Here is a 15,247-nt window from a genome sequence, read left to right on the forward strand (position 1 = left end):
AAATGAGTGAACAACAACAAAGTAGAGTGTTGGCTTTTGATAATTGGTTATTGTCATCATTATGTGGATACAAATTAAAAAATAATTATAAACAATTATAAGTCATTGATTCTATCTACAAGATTCATATATTCTAATTGGAGAAATTTTATATGTGTATATGTGCACAAAGAGTCGTAACATAAGAGATAGAAATAGTCATATACATAACTCTTTCAGGTTGATGAAATGATTTACAACATGTTATCCCAATTGATCCTCACAACAATGCAAGTAAATCCATTTATTGTCTCCATTTTACAGATGAGGAAACATGTGAATGTTAGAGGTAGAATACAAAGTCTATTTTCTCTTGACTCTGGGATCAGAGCTCAATGCAATTCACCACTACAGCATTACCTATATAAAGCCAGAATCATGTGAGATTTTGAAGTAATGCTGCATTAATTACCACTGTACATTAATCTCCTCTTTTGTTTTATATTTGTAATTTCATCAGGAAAAGGAATTAGTATTGTGGAAAAAATAAATCTCTCCATTGATACAGATTGGTAACTGGTCTATAATTTAGCATTATTTAGTAATAGCTTCTGGATGACATTGATAGGGAAAGTGCTTCCGCAGTGATCACAGTTAATCTGTACCATAGCCAGTGACTTATATCAATTATATTTCATACTACCTGTCATATGCAACCCATATGAATGATTCACATATATCAGGCAAAAAGACAAGGATGGGGTATATCCTTTTTCCCCAATCAGGTGCCTATTTGACCTTTGACTTAGAAATACAGGTCTGTGATTAATCATCAAGACTCAATCTTAGGAGCTCAACAAGTCCATCTTCTTGCTTCCATGAAGTTGTTATTGTCATTGTTTGCCCTTTGTTTTAGAATAGCACCAGTGACATCACAAGGTAGGGACTTGAGTATGAACTGGATTTAAATGAGGCAGAGTTGCAAATTCATCAGCCGAATGCTCTCTTCCAAAGTCATGAATGCCCGGTAGCATGATAAACGTCAATACAACCGGTGATGGCCAGAAATGCAGTGCATGGTTGGTGTCTTTGATGCCTGACCAAGTTCTAAGTCCTCCACAGAATCTACTTTAGCCACCTTCATTACCATTGAAACAAATTGTTCTCATCCTCCTATTCTGCTGGAGGAAATTTTCACATGCTTAGGGTAGACATCCCCCTAACTCACTGATGGATATGAGGGCTGTTGGTAACCCTCAACCTGGTTTAGCCCACCTGCCCAGAAAGGAGGCTGATGTGCATGTTAAAGTTTTTTGCAGCCATAGGTAAGACTTGGGTGTCAGGGGGACACCAAATGTGGATGAGCAGCCCTGAAAAAGGCTTGGCAAGACCTCATACCAGAATATTTCCTTGAATATCCTCCATATACTCCAGGGACTAAATCTAGATGAATGATCCTCAAAGAATGGTTCCCAAGACCCTTTTAGGGGTTTCCATAAGGTCAAATCTATACTTAGAATAATAATAAAATGTTTTAATTTCTAAATGGTAAGTAGTAACAGATATAACCTCATAAATAAATATTTTTGTGGGGGAAGAGTCCTCAGTAAAGGTATCCTAAGATTAAAAACTTTGAAAACTGTGGATCCAGATAATGATTCCTCAATTTTGCTTCAGCTGTGAGTCTGAAAACACGCAGACATGTTTATGTGACTAATAACAATATGTGTATCTAAGTACTAGATGACAAGGTAAAAAAATCCCATTACTTTAATAATTGAATTCAAATATTTCCCAATAATGTCAGTGTCTATCACATTAGCTAAGACAGTGTAGAAGAGATAGGAAGCATGTTTGTTCACTTTTGATGGGTAGGATTATCACCACAAGCCATCAGGTATGATTCTAACTAATATGAGTAATCATACCTAGGAACAAATTAACCTTGCTTCCATTGCTGTTTAAATGGGATTCAGGTACTGGTAAGATCTATTGATGGAAGGGAGAATACAAGGGTTTTCTACTGAAAGGGAGTAATACCACCTGCCGTGTACTATATTTACAGCACCTGCTGACAGTAGAGTTAAGTGTGGGTGGCAAAAAAGGAGCCATTTTGCAGGAAGTATATTTTGGATACTGGCTTATCTTTTAGTAAACATTGTGACAGAGGAAATGAATGTGGGTATACATAGCATAAAAAAGGGAAATTCAAACCAGGAATCCTTCTGTCACTACTTAAAAAATCCTCCTTCAGTGTTTAGCACTGTGCTGGAAAGAATTAATTAAATATTTTCCCAAATACATTACAAATCAATCAATCAAAATTCACATTTCTTGAACTACTGTTGATACAATAGTTTTCCATGTATTTTAACGAGATTTTGATTCTGTTTAAATTTACTTTTAAAAACGGTTTTCACAGAAAAAAAAACATATGTGAAAATACAACCTCTGTACATATGGATATTATTTAAAGTTCTGGAAAGCTAATTCTTTGGGAAAGGTTATTAATAGTATATTACTATGATTTATATTAATAAACTTATATAGGTGTATATATATACATATGTACATTATATATGTTTGCATGTATATGTGTATGCATATATATGCGTGCAAATACAACATATGTACATATATGCTCTATTATATATGCATATATGTGTTTGTGTGTATGTGTGTGTGCATATATATATTTATATATGTATTTATATTTATATATATGTTTATATATACATCATATATTTACATCTCATATATATATATATATATATATATATATATATATATATATATATATATATATATGTGCTTTCTCATTTTGAGAGATAGAAATGAAGAGAGACAGACAAAGAGACAGAGAAAGGAGAGAATCATTCCTGTGCTCATTTCAGGATGGTGAATTCCATTCACAGAAACTAAATTTGAAGAGGCTCATCACCTGTTGGTTGCTGACTGGAGAGTATTCTGAAGAAAATGAATTAATTTTTAGAAGGACATTGATATATAATGACAGAGATAGCATACACTCTTAAAGCAAAGATCTTTGAAGTGTGAAGTATTGAAGAAATATGTATATATATATATATATATATATATGTGTGTGTGTGTGTGTGAATACATGCATAGAGATACTTTTTAAATAGTAGTATTATAATACTGTGCCTTTTAAAAAATCTAAGCCAAGATGAATTGGAAATTGAGAGGATGCCCATCAATTGGGGAATGGCTGAGCAAGTTGTGGTATATGAATGTAAAGGAATACTATTGTGCTATAAGAAATGCTGGCATCTCACAAATGACAATTAGTTCAGAAAAACCTGGAAAGACTTGTATGGTCTGATGCTGAGTGAAATGAGCAGAACCAAGAGAACATTGTACACAATAACAGCCACGTTGTGTGATGACTAATATTGATAAACTTAACCCTTCTCAGCAATACAAGAATCTAAGACATCCCCAGAGGCTTCGTGGTGGAAAATGCTATCCACATCCAAAGAAAGAACTACGGAAGTTGAACTGCTATCGTTTTTTCCCTCTTCTGTTGAGTTTTGGTTCCTCTTTCTAATGGTTCCTCCTATTGGTTTTATTTTTTACTTACAACTTCACTAATGTGAAAATATGTTTAACTGGAATGTAAATGTATAGCCTATGTGAGATTGTGCGCCATCTTGGGGAGGGGGGGTGGGGAGGAAGGGGGAGAAAAATTTTAAACTCAAAAGCATATGGAAGTGATTGTTGATAAATCAAAATAAATTAATAAAATTTTAAAAAATAATAAAAAATCTAAGCCAAGGCATAAATTAGACCAGTACATGGCTTTTGACTTTTTTGAAAGCTACTACTAACCTCATAGCTGTTGGCATCCAGCCTGTAAGCAAACGTTGCATTACTGAGCTCTGTTTCAATTCTACAACTGACACAGTACCTAGAAAACAAAAAAAAAAGAAACAAAATATATCTAAGGTCCCTTACTTATGTTTTGCCCGCCTAAAAGTAGTCCTCAGTAACAAAACAAAACAGGGTAAAAGACTCAAACAGTGAAGAGAGAAACTTGGGCTATATCTTTACCTGAGGAGAACACATTAAAAAACATTTCTCATGATGATTGAAAACATGTGCTTGAAGTTCAACAAGATGACCTACTGACAGGGTCTAGCTTTGGAAAACACTTTACTTCTTCCTGGGAGCGGAAACCAAAACCATTTTTTAATCACATTAATCTATTTAATATTAATAATTTTAAATGCTAGTTTTTGACCTTAGGACAGGAGTCCATGTTTTGGTCCTATCATCTATAATAATGCATTGTATAACCTGGAGTAGATTATATAATTTGAGGGCTCAACTTCAATTTTCCTACTCTTTTATAGGTTTCATTGCTCCTGTTACACTTTGGAATCCATGAGTAAAACATGTATGAGACCTGTGCAAAAAAAAATGGTGCCTTATTTAATTCAATCAACATTTATCAAGTATCTAATATGTGCAGACCTCACAGGTCTTCCAGTCTAATAAGGGGATAAGTTAAAATTTAGAGGTCAAGTAATACTGCCTAGGGATTCAATGCTTTAAAATATGAGAAGATGGAACTACATGAGCCATGCCAGCGAAACCCTGTTAGGAATGCTGGGGAAGTGGCCCCTTCCCTTGAGAAAGGAGGCAGGACGGGACAATGTGGAGCCCCTTTCTCCCCTTCATAAGACATAATTATAAAATGGAAGCCAGGTCCCCATCTTACCAGGTATATCATGAGGAGGTAGTTTCAGGACAAATAATGCCCCGGAAGCTGAAGGGAGAGCAAACATTGCTTCCCCCTCACTGCTAAGCCAGGCAACTGAAGTGGTAGAATTGGCTGCCAGTCCAGGAACTGTAGGGATTAACTGGCAGTTGCAAGGATCCCCGAAATCAACTTTCCCAATATCAGTGAATATTGACTGCATTTGACTCTCAGTTACCAACTCCTGCAAAATAACAAGCCATTTATAAATTAAAAAATAATCACTCCTTTATACTAATATCAATCCTCTTAAAGTGAAAATGGGTTGTCTAAAAAGAAAAAAGTTCCTCTGCAATCTTGAAATATTCAGTCTGATGCACATTTGGTAATTACAGCTCTAGTAAGGAAATCAAGTTTGCTCACAATCTAAGGGATAATGTTCTACGGCACAACTAAAGGGGGGGTTATGAGTTAGTGATAGCCATAGTCATTCTGGAAACTTCACTTAAACTTACACTCCTGTACATCCGGGAAGGGTGAGGCAGTATTAATCTGTGAACTGTATGATTGGTTAAAATCAAAATGATCACATGATTATGAGTCTCAGAGACGTGAACACCTCCAGGTAAGACATTACAATTTTGGAATCTGAGGCGGATGGCATTATTCAGAAGATTTATGTCCAGAGATTCCTCCACCAGCTCTAATGTATCGCCTGAGGTGACCCTGTGGGGAGGAGGGAGAGAGAGAGACTTCCTGGTGGTTATCAAGTTTATATTTTACTCTGTTACTGGGCAGTATAAGAATATTATATGTATAAGAAATACTATATGCAAGTACCCCACATTTGAGAATTCAGATAAAAGACCTTAGACCAATGTTACATACACAATGCTATCCAAGAGCCCCAAATAACAAAGTTATAGTTGAATTTACAATGCAGAGAATAATATAAACCTAATACTAAAAACATCCCCACAAAATGAACATACTTCGAAGCTTCATTTATTTGAAGCAATTCAACTCAACGAGCATTCTAAAGAAGCTACGAGGCAGCTAAGTGGAGCAATGGATAGAGCACTGGACCTGGAGGCAGGAAGGGCTGAGTTTAAATCCTGCCTCAGACATTTACTAGCTGTGGGACAAGGTACCTAACCTCTGTTTGCCTCAGTTTCCTCATTTTTAAAATGGAGATAATAAAAGCACTTACCTTCCAAGGTTGTTGGGAGAATCAAATGAGATAATATTTATAAAGGCCTTTGCAAACCTTAAGGTGCTACACAAATGCTAGCTATTATATAGCATTTCTGTTAGGCACCAGAAAGAAAACAGAATAAGTGTAATGGCTCCTGTCCTCAAGAAATTCACATTCTATTGGAGGTGGAATAATTGGAATTCAAATACGTAAGTACAAAATATACACAAAGTAATTTTGAGAGCATGGCAGGTGGCTGACAACTGGGGGGATCAGGAAAAGCCTGGTGTAGGAAGTGACCCTTGAGGTGAGAGCCCCAAAAGAAGCTGGAACAAGAGATGGTAAAATTTAATAGGATGGAAGAACTGTTGCCATGAAGTTTGTTTTCATGATATTGGTCATGTGACTAAATCAATATAACACCAAGCAAAGGCAACTCCCACGAGCTTGGGTGATCCACTGCTAACTCCTATAGCTCATGGCAGGGCCTGCCCAAGTAGCATGTGGTCAGCTATCTGTTCATCATTACACACCACTTCCACAGTTAAAGGGACCACAATAGCATGTAAAAACGGTTCTAATCTCATGAGGCTGTTTGGTTTTCTCTTGCTATTTCCAAAACCGGGCTTGCATATCAGGAGGCAAAGAGATTCCAAACTTTAAGAAGGGTACTAAAAAGAAACATTTTCAAACTCATCACCTATACACTTCTACTGAAGACAGAACCCTTTGGTCAAAGGCTAACTGGAGAAGGAGGTTTAGCCTTCATTGCAAATCCTGACAAGCACTTCCACACCCATGTTTTCCCCAATACAACAGGAGAGTGCGCAGTGGCAACCCTACATTTTTCGAGGGCTGCCTAAAATCCTTCAGTGGGCTGCGAGTGACCCACGGGCTGGATGTTGTGCAGGCCTGTACTAGAGTGTAAACTCTGTGAGGACAGATCAATATCTTATCTAAACTATGTATTTTTCCTAGTATCTATCACCATGTTCTATATGTTACTACATAGTACAGTATGTTTAATGTTGGTCATTTTTATTTTCTACTGTCTAGGATCATAAATTTATAGCAGGAAAGGTCATTCATTAGAGGTTATATAGTCCAACACTCTCATTTTACAGATGTGGAAACTGAGGTCCAGAGGTATTACATAATGTGACCAAAGTCACACAGGTACTGAGTCAGCAAAGTATTAAGTCAGAATTCAAATCTGGAATTTTTCCTTGCTACATTTGTTTGCCACATAACTTAGAAATGACATTTTTAAGTCTCCTCCCATTCTTAAAAACCATTATTCACCTAAAGTAAGGTTCCCCCATTGTACAAGAGTATATATGGCCCAGCCCTCCTTTCTGGCAGAGGTAACTGTAACACTCACCAATGAATGAACCTGTTTCTGGTGACCGAAAACAACTTGCTGCTTTCTATATAGTAGAAGCCACCAGCACTCTCAACATATTTCACAGTTCCTGATAAACCCACAAGTTCTGCAAAGGGAACATCGGAGAGAGGCTTAACACTCAAGAGCTGAAAGCAGCCTTAGATAACAGAATGTTAGAGCTGGAATGGACTTTAGAACAGAGAATGTCAGAGATGGAAGGGACTTTGAAGCACAGAATGTCAGAGCTGAGAGGGGCTTTAGAACCTATAATACCAGAACTGGAAAGGGCTTTAGAACATAGAATGTTAGAGCTGGAAAATTTCTTAGAATATGAACTCAAGGGGCAGCTAGGTGGCGCAGTGGATAGAGCACCCGCCCTGGAGTCAGGAGGACCTGAGTTCAAATTCAGACTCAGACACATAACATTTACTAGCTGTGTGACCCTGGGCAAGTCACTTAACCCCACTGCCTAGCCAAAAAAAAAAAAAGAATATGAACTTCATGGGTAGGAGAGACTTTAGAACATAGATTGTTGGAGCTGTAGAGATCCTTAGAACATAGAATGTCAAAGTGGGGAGGAGCCTTAGGATAGAGACTCTGAGGGGTGGGAGGGGCCTTAGAGCATGGGATGGGAGGGATGGGAGGGGCCTTAGAGCAAGGGATGTGAAGGGTTGAGAGGAGCCTTAGAACAGAGAATGGGAGGGGTGGGAGGGGCCTTAGAGCAGGGAATGGGAGGGGTGGGAGGGGCCTTGGAGCAGGGGATGGGAGGGGTGGGAGGGGCCTTGGAGCAGGGGATGGGAGGGGTGGGAGGGGCCTTGGAGCAGGGGATGGGGTGGGGGGGCCTTGGAGCAGGGGATGTGAAGGGGGGGGCTTGGAGCAGGGGATGGGAGGGGTGGGAGGGGCCTTGGAGCAGGGGATGGAGATCTTTGGAGACAGGGCCTCAGAGCCCATAACGTCACGGCTGGGAGGGATCTTCGAGAACGTCCGAGTCCGAGCCGGGACCCCTTCCGATCCCTTGAGCCAAGCTCCCTTTTTACAGAAGAGGACACTGAGGCACGGAGGGGGCGGTGACTGGCCGCTGGGTCCGAGGGCTCCGCCCCCAGCCCAGCGGCGGCCTCGGGGGCGCTGACGAGCCAGGGGAGGGGAGGGTAGCTTGGGGGGCCGGGGTCCAGGGGAAGGGGAGGCCGGAGCCTGGAGGCCCGCTCGCCGCGTACCGGAGCCGCCGACGGTGAAGTCCCGGAAGCGCCGCTGTGTCTCTCGCTCGGCACCGCACAGCTCCACGAAACTCTTCTCTAACGCTCCCGCCGCCGCCATCTTCCCGCCGCCGCAAGGCCCGACGGGATGCGAGGGTCCACCCGACGGCCTCGCGTCACTTCCGGCGCCGCCGCGAGGCCCTGCGAAGCTTCTGGGTCGGCGAGACTCGGCTCATCGCTGGGGCCGGCCGGGCCGAGCAAAGGCCAGAGCTTTTAGTTCCCGGTTAGAGCGTCCCCCGAGGTCGCCCCCACCCCCACTCCCACCCCGGCCCATTTCCGCCGGACTCCGAAGGGGAGGAGTCAGCGGGGGGGGGGGTGTTTATTTCTTCGCGCAGGCGCAGAGCTGTCAAGGGGCTGCGGCCTGGTAGGGCGGGAAGGAAGCCGAGCTCAGGGTGTTGCAGTGCAGGAAACTGAGTCACACTGCCCTGGACCTAGAGCAGCAAGGGACCCGAAAGGCCATGTAGCCCAACCCTCTCACTTTACAGATGCAGAAACTGAGACTCAGAGAGGTGAAGTGACTTGCCCACGGTCCCAAAGTAGTAAGCACCGTAGGTGGGATTTGAATCCAGGTGCAGCTAGGTGGCTCAGTGGATGGCGCTGGTTCTGGAGTCAGGAGGACCTGAGTTCAAATGCGACTTCAGACACTTATTAGCTGTGTGACCCTGGGCAAGTCACTTCACCTTGTTTGCCTCAGTTTCCTCATCTGTCAAATGAGCTGGAGAAGGAAATGGCAAACCACTGCCATGTCTGTGCCAAGAAAACCTGAAAAGGAGTTACAGAGAGTCACACCACCACTACTACCATATACAAAACAAAGCATGCAAAAGACAAGGCTTCCCGGAGGAGGTGGAACTGAAAGGAAGCTGGGGAGGTCAGTGGCTGGAGCAGAGGACGGACCTTCCGGGCATGGAGGACAGCCAGCGAGGATGCTGGGAGCTGAGAGATGGAGCCTCTCGGTTGAACAAGGTGGACAGTGTCACTGGGTGGAGGAATAAGGTGGAAAAAGACAGCACTGTCTTTTACCTTCTTTGTATCCTCAAAGCTTAGCACATAGTAGGCGCTTAATAAATATTTCTTGACTTCTTGAGAAATATTTTGCAAGTCATTTTTTTAAGGGTTCTGTTCAGACTTGATTACTGGTTGGATTCATTCAGCTGAGTTTGACATGAGTAATGGATATAAGTCTTTTTAAGTTAGAAATTCTTTATATAGTGACATTGATAGTGAATACTGAACATCACAGAAAATAAAATTGACTCGTGCTTTTACAAACAGGAAAAATAGAACTAGACTGTAAGCTGTCTGAAGGCAGAGGCTTTCACTTTTGTCTTTGAATTCCCAGTAACTAGAGTAATATCTGGCTTATGGTAGGCGCCTTATAGGGCAGCTAGGTGGTGCAGTGGTTAGAGCTCCGGACCTGGAGTCAGGAAGACTCATCTTGAGTTCAAATATGACCTTAGACACTAGCTGTGTGACCCTGAGCAAATCACTTAACCAGTTTGCCTCAGTCTCCTCATCTGTTAATGAGCCAGAGAAGGAAATGGCAAACCACTCCAGTATCTTTGCCAAGAGAACCCCAAATGGGGTCACAAAGACTAGACACTACAACAACAGATATCTTATAAATTCCTGCTGGCTTGATTGGGTCAACTTCTGACTTCCACAGGAGAAGGAGGGAGAGGAGAGAAGGACCCCTAAGACAGAGTTCCCTTTGGTGCTTGAACAGCACCACTATGTTTTGTCCTAGAGAGACCACATCTGGGCTCCTGTATGTACCAGGTGCTACAGTTTAAGAAGGGAGTCTACTGAGAGGACCCAGAGTAGGAAAGATGCTCAGAATGGTGAGTGACCTGGACATCATGCTGTGCACTACCTAAGTATATTTAACCTGAAGAACAGGGGACTTGGAGGGGAGAGGCTAGCTGTCTTCAATATTTGCATAGTCGTCCTATGGGAAAGAGATTAGATTTCCTCTGCTTCACCCCAGAGGGCGGAGCTAGGAGGACTGGGGGGAAGTCGTTGAGAGACAGGTTATTGGCACAATGTCAGTAACAGCTGGATCATTTAAAGTTGTGCCAAGTGGAATGGGCCAAGTTGGAAGACAGTGAATCTTCAACCGATGGAAATCTTTTAGTGGAAGGAAATTCTATTCAGGGAAGAAGTTTGACTAGATGATGTCTTCTAAGGTCTCCCTCCCTTGCCTTGCCCGACTTGGAGATTCAGTGTGTCCCCCCCCCTGTGAATAGCAGTGATCACTTGAACTGGAGGTCAGCAAGAATTTGTAGAATAGAAGGACCTGACTTAAATGATAAATGAAATTATACTGCCACCTGGTGGTACATTACTAAAGCAAGCTGTTGGCTTTGTTCATTGTCCAAATGAATAGTTGTTTTCTGAGAAATCTATTTTTTGGTCTCCTTTCGTGTCCTCCACGGTACCCATTGTAGTGCTAGGTATACAATAGAGCTTAGTAAATATTGGTTGGTAGCACTTGGGGCAGGTGGGTGACACAGTGGATAGCCTGGACCTGGAGACAGAAAGACTCATCTTCCTGAGTTCAAATCCAGCCTCAGACACTTACTAGCTATGTGGTTCTGGCCGAGTCACTTCATCCTGTTTACCTCAGTTTCCTCATCCGTAAAATGAGCTGGAGAAGGAAATGGCAAACTACTCCGGTATCTTTGCCAAGAAAACCCCAAATGAGGTCACAAAAGAGTTAGACACAATTAACAACATACCTTCTAGTTCTTTTTTGAACATGCTTTATAAATATGAATGAAGGCCCATCCATGCCTACCCGCCTTTGTGACTCTTGTCTATCTCCTTAGGATTTTAGATTTGGAGCTGAAAGGGGCTTTAGAGGCAGTTGAGAATAAGCCCTTTATTTTATGTGTGAGGAAACTGAGGCACAGAGAGGTAAAATGACTTGCCTAGAGTCACAGGGTCTAATTCAACAAGCATCTATTAAGCACCTACTATGTGCCAGGCACTGTGCTAAGCTCAGGGATCTGTAAAGAAGGGCAAAAGCAATCTCTGCGTTTGAGGAGATCACATTCTAATGGGGAAGACAACAGACAGACAAGTTGGTACACGCAAGATATATACAGAATAAATTGGAGATAAGCTGAGAGGGAAGGCACTGGCATTGAGGGCAAGTGGGAGACGCTTCTTGCGGAAGATGGGACTTTAGCCAAGACTTGAAAGAAGCCAGAGAAGCCGGGAGGAAGAGATGAGGAGGGAAAGACTTCCAGGCATGGGGTATAGCCAATGAAAAGGCTTGGGGAATGGAGGGTCTCGTGGGAGGAATGGTAAGGAGGCCAGTGTCTCTGGATCGTAGAGTATGTGGAGACAGCTGGAAAGGTAGGATCTGACACTCCAGGCCTGCCTCCTTCCAAGTCCAGGCCTCCACTTAGCACAACATTCTGCTCCTCTCCTAAGTTTCTACCAATATTCTGGGGGCTGTCATCGCTTTCTCTTGACTTTGTGAGGCTATCGATGGAGCGTGTGTGATGTACATTGGTTATATCACATGATTAGTCTGTCTTTTTCCTTGTACTTTATTCCTTTTTTCCTTTTTCCTCCTTTTTGGAGGGGGCTATCACTGGCTGTCCTGACATGTCTCGCCACTGGACTCCAATGACTCTGGAGGAGAGAGTGAGGCTGATGGCTCTGCACAGCTCTGCCTCACTTCCGTCCAATTCACTTGCAAGTCAGGACATCACCCTCCTGATGTCATTGGTCCTCTTCAAGAACGAAGGATGAGCAACAGTCTTTTGGAGGATAGGCCTAGCATTGGACCTGTTGGCTTTCTGAGGACCACTCTGGCAAAGCAGTGAGAGGCGCATTGCCAGTAGGCTGTCCAAGACCACACATGAAACAAACAAAAATACAGAATGGCCCTCAGCCCTGTGTGACCACAACAGAGACTGTGCCTAAACATTAACTTTAGAAAATTAGCACTAAATATGGAACCCTTTAATTCAGGGACCCTCTAGGTGAACTGATGCTACTTGTCCTGAAGGACAGATTAAGTACTAAATTGGAAACAGGTAAGGGAGATGATTTTCTAAGGGGAAAGGGTCCTCTGTGATTTACAAGGATGAGAAGGAAAATAGAAAAGAAGTCTAGAGAGAGTATCAAGGTAAAAAATGCGAATGGAAGGGGATGAGGAAAAAAAAAGAATAAATATTGAAAGAAGGGTGTCCTAAGGGTGTCTTCTGTAATATTAATCATTGTTGTTGTTCGGCTAGTTAGTGAGTGCCTGAGGGCAGGAACCGTAATCTGGGCCCTAACTGAACAGGAGAAGAAGAAGTGCAGGCTAGAAGTCCTGTTGTTATTATTGGGTAGTTTCAGTCATGTCCTACTTTCTGTGACCTCATTTAGAGTTTTCTTGGTAAAGATACTGGAGTGGTTTGCCATTTCCTTCTCCAGCTCATTTTACAGATAAGGAAACTGAGGCAGACAAGGGTAAGTGACTTGCCCAGGGTCACACAGCTGTTAAGTGTATGAGGCCAGATTTGAACTCAGGAAGATTAGTCTTTCTGACCCCAGACATGGTATTCTATCCACTATGCCACTAGCTGACATTTATATAAGATTTTAAGGTTTATAAAAGGCAGCTGGGTGGTGCAGTGGATACAGTGCTGGGCACCAGAGTCAGGAATACCTGAGTTCAAATTCTGCTCCAAAAGAGCCTTTAAGGTTATCTAGTTCAACCCCTTCATTTTATAGTTGAGGAAACTGAGGCCCAGAGAGATTAAGTAATTTGCCCAAGGGCACACAGGGCAAAGTAGTCCTTACAAATGATCTAGTTTAACCTGCTAATTTTTCACATCAGAAAACTGGGGCCCAGATAAATTAAGTGACTTTTCTAAGGTTAAAAAGGTGCTAAGTAAGAAAGTCAGGACTGGAACACGTGACCTCTGAACACAAATCTGGCACTTTCCCCATCACGCTCCATACGTACTACCTCACTGTGACTCTAGGTACTTCCTCTTGGCTGTCCTCAGATGCCTATCAATCCCTGCCTGTTCTGAGTTTTACCCCTCTATAAAATATTCTCTCACCTAAGTGTTGGTTCAAGTGAACCTGATTATTTTATATCAGAGTATTGATGATATAGCTGATGTTTTACCTCTCAGAAGTATTTGCATTTTTTTTTTTGGCTAGGCAATAGAGTTAAGTGACTTGCCCAGGGTCACACAGCTAGTACGTATTATGTGTCTGAGGCTGGATTTGAACTCAGGTCCTCCTGAATCCAGGGCCGGTGCTCTATCCACTGTCCCACCTAGCTGCCCCAGAGTATTTCCATTTTAATGTATAATGCCTTAATCCAAAAGAATGAATCCACCATTATAATCTTGGGCATAAAGGATTGGCCATTTGGGGATATGTTTTTAGCTAGAGGAATCATAGAATAATAGATTTAGATCTGGGAAGAGACCGGAGAGGTTGTTACCTATCTGGCTCATGTGTAAAACTGATCCTGAGAAGAGGAAATATCATTTGTTCTTTTAGCAAAATATGAACAATGATAACTACCTGAAATGCAGAGCAGAGCTACAGGGATAGAATCTGGCTTTGAAGGCTCCCAGAACTGCTATATTACCAAACAGTAGGGTTTTATTTTATGTTTTAATTAATTTCTTTTTAGTTTCCAATATTCACTTTTATAAGATTTTGAGTTCCAGATTTTGCCCCCTCCTCAAGATGGCCTGCAATCTGATATAGGCTATACATGTACAATCATATTAAACATATTTCCACATTAATCATGTTGTGAAAGAAGAATTCAAACAAAGGGGAAAACCATGAGAAAGAAAAAAAAAAGAGAGAGAAAATAGTCTGCTCGATCTGCATTCAGACTCCATAGTTCTTCCTCTGGATGTGGATAGCATTTTCCATAATGAGTCCTTTGGAATTGTCTTAGATCATTGTTCATCAGCTCACAATGTTGCTGTCACTGTGCACAGTGATCACCTGGTCCTGCTCACTTCACTCGGCATAAGTCCATGCAGGTCTTTCCAGGTTTTTCTGAGGTCCGCCTGCTCATCATTTCTTATAGAACAATAGTATCCCATCACATTTGTATATCATAACTTGTTCAGCTATCCCCTAATTGATGGACATCCATCAATTTCCTCAATTCCCAATTCTTTGCCACCACAGAAAGAGCTGCTATGGATATTTGTGTACATGGGAGTCCTTTTCCCTTTCTTATGATCTCTTTGGGATAACAGATCTAGTAGTGCCATTGCTGGGTCAAAGGGTTGGCACAGTTTTACAGCATAGTTCCAGTTTGGCTCCTGATGAGGGGCCCTTTCCTCTTTCTTGGTCTCCGTCTTCCCTGAACCCCCAGAGCTGAGATTTCAATCACGCCTCGCCTGGGAGAGTGGCGGGATGTCATTGAGCCTCTCTGCCCCGTGAGATCAAGACGCTAGAAGAGCACACTGGTCAGTCAGGACACTGGCCTGCAGTTACTCGGCAGACGTAAATCTCTTGGCTTTCTTCTTGGATCTGCTCCTTCCTTCCCTTTTCCCTAACCCCCAATTTATTTTGTATGGTGTTTTGATTGTTGTTCAGTCATTTCAGTGGTGTTTGACTCTTCATGACTCCATTTGGGGTTTTCTTGGCAAAGATACTGGAGTGGGTTGGCATTTTCTTCTCTAACTCATTTGACAGATGAGGAAACTGAGGCAAACAGGATTAAGTGACTT

The 15,247-nt window shown here is 42.1% G+C and overlaps 1 protein-coding gene across 1 annotated transcript; it reads right to left on the bottom strand.

Moving 5' to 3' along the window:
• Positions 1-3,767: 3,767 nt before the first annotated feature.
• On the bottom strand, positions 3,768-8,774 carry LOC110204453 (nuclear pore complex protein Nup160-like). Its single transcript, XM_020980679.2, has 5 exons — positions 8,493-8,774; positions 7,276-7,384; positions 5,215-5,425; positions 4,721-4,943; positions 3,768-3,907 (listed from the first exon to the last, which is right to left on the bottom strand). The coding sequence occupies exons 1-5, from the start codon at positions 8,590-8,592 to the stop codon at positions 3,783-3,785; spliced, it is 768 nt and encodes a 255-aa protein (XP_020836338.2). The 5' UTR covers positions 8,593-8,774; the 3' UTR covers positions 3,768-3,782.
• Between the last annotated feature and the right edge of the window lie 6,473 nt (positions 8,775-15,247).

The sequence above is a fragment of the Phascolarctos cinereus genome, unplaced genomic scaffold, assembly GCF_003287225.1.
Source record: "Phascolarctos cinereus isolate Bilbo 61053 unplaced genomic scaffold, phaCin_HiC Scaffold_423;HRSCAF=1036, whole genome shotgun sequence".
Lineage (NCBI taxonomy): Eukaryota > Metazoa > Chordata > Mammalia > Diprotodontia > Phascolarctidae > Phascolarctos > Phascolarctos cinereus.